Source organism: Protobothrops mucrosquamatus, unplaced genomic scaffold, assembly GCF_001527695.2.
Source record: "Protobothrops mucrosquamatus isolate PMUCROS unplaced genomic scaffold, P.Mucros_1.0 scaffold4267, whole genome shotgun sequence".
Taxonomy (NCBI): Eukaryota; Metazoa; Chordata; class Lepidosauria; order Squamata; family Viperidae; genus Protobothrops; species Protobothrops mucrosquamatus.
Window position 1 is genome coordinate 123,367 of NW_015390185.1, and position 5,111 is coordinate 128,477.

Genomic DNA, 5,111 nt, shown 5'->3' on the forward strand with positions numbered 1-5,111 from the left:
GCTGAACTGCTGAACTGCTTCCAGGGATTGTTGAGACATGAGTTAAGACAGGTAGTTCTTGACGCACAACCACAGCTGAGACCAGAATTCTTGTTGCTAAGGGAGGTGAATTAAGTAAGTTGTGCCCTATTTTACATCCCTTTTGCCATGGGCTGTAAAGAGAAACCCTGCAGTTGTTAAGCAAACCACACAGTCATTATGTGAATGGCTGATTTTGCATGCCAGGAGCTGATTGGGAAGGTCACACCTGGCGATCACATGATCCCCCAGAACGTTGCAACCGTCATAAGTACATGCCCGTTGCCAAGTGTCTGAATTTTGACCACGTGGCCTTGGGGATGCTGGGAGGGTTGTTAAGAGTTAAGAAGGTCAGTCATGAGTTGTTTTTTTCAGGGGTGCTGTCACTTTGAACAGTCGCTAAATGAATGAATATAACTCGAGGATTACCTGTAGAATCTGGAAAAGGAGTCCCTTTTTTCAGGCGGCAACTGGACTTTCTTGTTTTTCTTTGAAGACGTTTCGCTTCTCATCCAAGAAGCTTCTTCAGAGCTGACCGTATGGTGGGGAATGGAAGGATTTATACTCCTTGCAGAAAGCTGGTCATTTGCCTTCTTTTAGAGAGTCGTTGAGGCCATTTGGAGGTTTACCTGTGTCCTCAGGGTCACCTGAGTGGTGCAAGTGGGTGTGGAGCCTTCTTGGCTGCAGGATGTTTTCTGCCTTGGGTCCCCTCACATCTTGCAGCCAAGAAGGCTCCACACCCATTTGCACTAGTCAGGTGACCCTGAGGACACAGGTAAACCTCCAAGTGACCTCAACGACTCTCTAAAAGAATGCAAATGACCAGCTGTCTGCAGGAAGTATAAATCCTTCCATTCCACACCATCCAGTCAGAGCTGAAGAAGCTTCTTGGATGAGAAGCGAAACGTCTTCAAGGAAAAACAAGGAAATCCAGTTGCCTCCTGAAAAAAAGCACCTTTGGGACAACCATGACCTGGGTGACTGAGAATCTCCATAGACAGCTGGAAAAGCAGTGAACAAAATAGATAATGGATCAGGTAATGTCACTCACCACAGTTGAATTCTCGGGTGGTCAAGGTGATGACCGAACGACCCAGTAATTCAGGTGGGCTCTCGCAAGTGGCAGCTGCTTGAGAGTTGCCCTGTGTAGTATATTTCCTCAGCAGTTCTGCCAGCCCCATCAGGTCACAGTCACAGAGCAAGGCATTCGAATCCAGCCGCCTGGGAGGGACCAGATGGGGAGAAAAAAAGGGTTGACTTTATGAGTTCAATTCTTCCAGTCATCCATAACCATAGATATAGGAAGGTCACCTGCCAAACAAGCTAACAGAATAACAGAAGGGACCTTGGAGATTTTCTAGTCCAGTGGTGGCAAACCTATGGCACGGGTGCCAGAGGCGGCACGCAGAGCCCTCTCTGTGGGCACGCGCGCCGTCGCCCCACTCCTAGGCCTTCAGCTGGGTTTTATAAAACCTTTTCGCTTTAGGCCTCCACTGCCATGTGCAAAAAAAAAGGTTCAATCAATCAGTCAATTTCAACTTCTTGCGGGGAAAAAAAATATCTTGCAAAGTTGGAATTGATTGATTGAACTTTTTAGTCCCACCCAGTCTGCCATTACCACTGCAGCCACGCCCACCCAATCGGCCACACCCACCCAATGGGCCACACCCACCCGGCACCCAACGATGCATAAGTGGGTTTTGGGTTGCAGTTTGGGCACTCGGTCTCTAAAAGGTTCACCATCACTGGACTAGTCCAACCCTCTGCTCAAGCAGGAGACCCTATACCAGGGGTGTCAAACTCAATTTCATTGAGGGCCGCATCACCATTGCGGTTGCCCTCGGGGTGTGTGTGGCCAGAGTGGGTGCAGCCTACTGGGTGGGTGTGGCCTACTGAGTGGGTGTGGCCAGCTCTATATCGTTCACGTCAAGGGTACCTGTGGAGGCCTGGGCAGGGATGGGACAGATCTGAGGGTCTCTGGCAGAAGGGGGTGGGACTGGGGCAAGTGCCAAGGCATGGTCCACCAGGGCAAGTGCCAAGATGGCCACCACAAAATTGTACACTGGCTCCCGGCTGGCCTGGGCCAGGGCCAAGGCAGAGGGGGCCGTTCCCTTACTGTTTCCAGGATGGCTTCGTGGGCCACATGAAACCACTATGCGGGCCGCATCCGGTCCCCGGTCCTTGTGTTTGACATTTCTGCCCTATACTATTCCAAGCAAATGGCTGCCCAATATCTCCTTGCAAACCTCCAATGATGGAGCAGCCACAACTTCTGGAGGCAAGCCGTTCCACTGATTAATCTAATTAGCCTGTGAGAATGACCTTGGTAGACAGAAGAAAGAGAGGCAACCTAGGCAAACGGATAAAGATAAAGGCTTCCCCTATCCAAACTTATTAAGGCTCTGAGGGTGGAGGTTCCTTTTCCGAGCTTGTGGATTGGTTTCCAAACATTTTGTTACCAGGCTAGGTAGCATCTTCAGCGCAGTTTAGTGGACGTCATGTTCTTCTGTTTATAAGGGCTTCAGGTGTGGGTGTGTTGAGTGAGGGTCTTGTGAGGGGTCAGGTGAGAGTCATCAGTGGGCTTATGATGGGTCTTGTGATGAGGAAGTTACATCAGGTCAGGGTCCTCTACCAGGGTCCGCTACCAGGCTGCAACCTCTTGGCCAGCGGTCCACGGAAAGGGCTGGCCGGTGCCCGCATGTGTGCGTACACACTCCTCCCCACTTATGCTAGCACCCGCGGCCACATTTGCGCATGCATACGGGCGCAAATGGGGCCACTAGTGCCGGGCGGGTGTGCACGGCCTGTTTGTGCATGCACAAACAGGGCCGCTGGTACGCACGGCCCTGTTTGCGGGTACACAGGTGCACCAGTTTGGAAGCTGCTTTCCTTCCCTCTGGGCCGTGAGCCCGGAAAGGTTGAGACTTTTGATTTAGACTGGAGGAAAAGGGGTAGGGGTAGAGCCCCCCTCTTGTTTTCTGGAAAGTAAAAGAAGGGGAATAAATTGCTTTCAGACTTGTAAGATTCTCTTCTTGTAACCTTAGACAGGGGTAGTCAACCTTGGCTCTTTTATGACTCGTGGACTTCAACTCCCAGAATTCCTGAGCCAGCACAGCTGGCTCAGGAATTCTGGGAGTTGAAGTCCACGAGTCATAAAAGAGCCAAGGTTGACTACCCCTGCCTTAGAATAAAGGTAGTGCTTTTACTCATAGTTTGGGTTGCTTGTCTGGTCTGCCTTGAAGGGCTGGCTGACAGGTAGTCCTCGACTTATAACAGTCCATTTCCTGACTGTTCAAAGTCACAACACCACTGAAAAAAAGGGGACTCGTGACCATTTTTCACACTTACAACCATTGCAGCATCCCCGTAGTCACGTGATTATGGAACATTTTGTAACTGACTCATATTTATGACGGTTGCAGGGTTCCCAGGATCACGTGATCCCCTTTGGCGACCTTCTGGCAAGCAAAGTCAGTGGGAGAAGCCAGATCCACTTAACAACCATGTTACTCACTTAACAACTGCAGTGATGCACTTAACAATTGTGGCAAAAAAAAGATCGCAAAATGGGGCAAAACTCACTTAAAATGTGTCTCGCTTAGCGATATAAATTTTGGGCTCAGTTGTGGACATAAGTTGAGGACTACGTCTATGTGAAGCCAAAGGAGGCTGTAGGTCAAGGGTGGAGGAATCCACAATGAAAGTCCAGATCTCTTTACTGCCCTTTCAGGGCAAGGAATCCGTGTCCCATTTGTAATATGTTTCCCCTCCCCCTATGTTCTTTTTCCTTGGGGGGGAAAAACATTCCAAATTACCATATCTTTCTTCATGAAATCAAAACAAAATAGCTTGAAAAAACAAAAGAATTGGCATAGCACTAGTAGTCTGATCAGAGATTGCTGGAGAGAGTCAATGTTTCCCTACAATTAGTCTCTTAGGACGTTGCCTGCACAAATATTTATTTTTAGATAATTCTCTGAGGTAAATATGCCATTTTCTTCCCTCTCTCTCTCTCTCTCTCTCTCTCTCTCTCTCTCTTTTTTTTTTTTCTTTTTTTACTAAAGCACAATTCTTTTCCAAATCCAAATAGCATTTCAAAAATGCTTTCAAAGGGGGTTTGGCTAAGCAGCCACACAACTCAACCACAACATGTTCCCTCATCGAGGTTTACAGATTGCTTCACGGATCAAGCTGGATCACATAAACAAACAAGAAGGAATGTCCTTCCCAATAGCTGAAGGATGGGACACAAGATCACGTACTATACGCTTCCTAATCTAAGATTGCCCTCGACGTACGACTGTAATAGAGCCTGGAATGTCCATCCTAAGTCATGATGGTCATAAGTTGAGACACCCACCCGACTGACCCAATTTTGTGACTTTTTGTGGCAGTTATTAAGCAAAGGCCACAGCCATAAAGCTAACATGGGGGTCATTAAGCAAATCAATGTATTCCTACGAGTGTTTTTTGGGTGGAAAAACAGCCAGTTTCCAGCAAAAAACTATCACAAATCATGTCATGTGATCGCAGAATGCTGCAACTGGTTCAGGGGTAGGCAACCTTGGCTCTTTTATAACTCGTGGACTTCAACTCCCAGAATTCCTGAGGCAGCATGAGGGAAACTTTAGCCCCTTCATGACTTGTGGACTTCAACTCCCAGAATTCCTGAGCCAGCCACGCTGAGGGGAAAAGGAGAGGTTTCCAAGCTGAGCCATGCTGGCTCAGGAATTCTGGGAGTTGAAGTCCACGAGTCATAAAAGAGCCAAGGTTGCCTACCCCTGCACTAGTTCATAAAGGTGAGCCGGTTGCCAAGCAGCCTCAACACCTCCCCTGAACAAAATAATTGTCAGGTGTCTGATTAACGAAACACTTCAAAGAACTTTCAGGCATTTTTTTTTAACCTAAAAAGCCTTTATTAGTATTACAGAGTGTCAGCACGGCATGGTGGAATGCTAAGATCTGAATTTCCCTTCCTTTGCACATAACATTCCAGGCATTTCCCCTCCCCTATTTTGGGGTCATGATTCACATCTTCCAATTAACTTGGAGGGCAAAGATTCACTTCCGTTTCTTTTTCCCGGGCTTTCCTT

The 5,111-nt window shown here is 48.1% G+C and overlaps 1 protein-coding gene across 1 annotated transcript in view; it reads right to left on the reverse strand.

Annotated features, from left to right (window-relative positions):
* The window catches only part of LOC107298772 (peroxidasin homolog), a gene marked incomplete at its 5' end in the record, with an annotated part of 57,346 nt that overhangs the window by 37,904 nt on the left and 14,331 nt on the right, over positions 1 to 5,111 (reverse strand). The window contains one exon of the mRNA XM_029286613.1: positions 1,070 to 1,239. Coding sequence (XP_029142446.1) covers positions 1,070 to 1,239 — 170 coding nt within the window. The remainder of the gene's footprint in view (positions 1 to 1,069; positions 1,240 to 5,111) is intronic.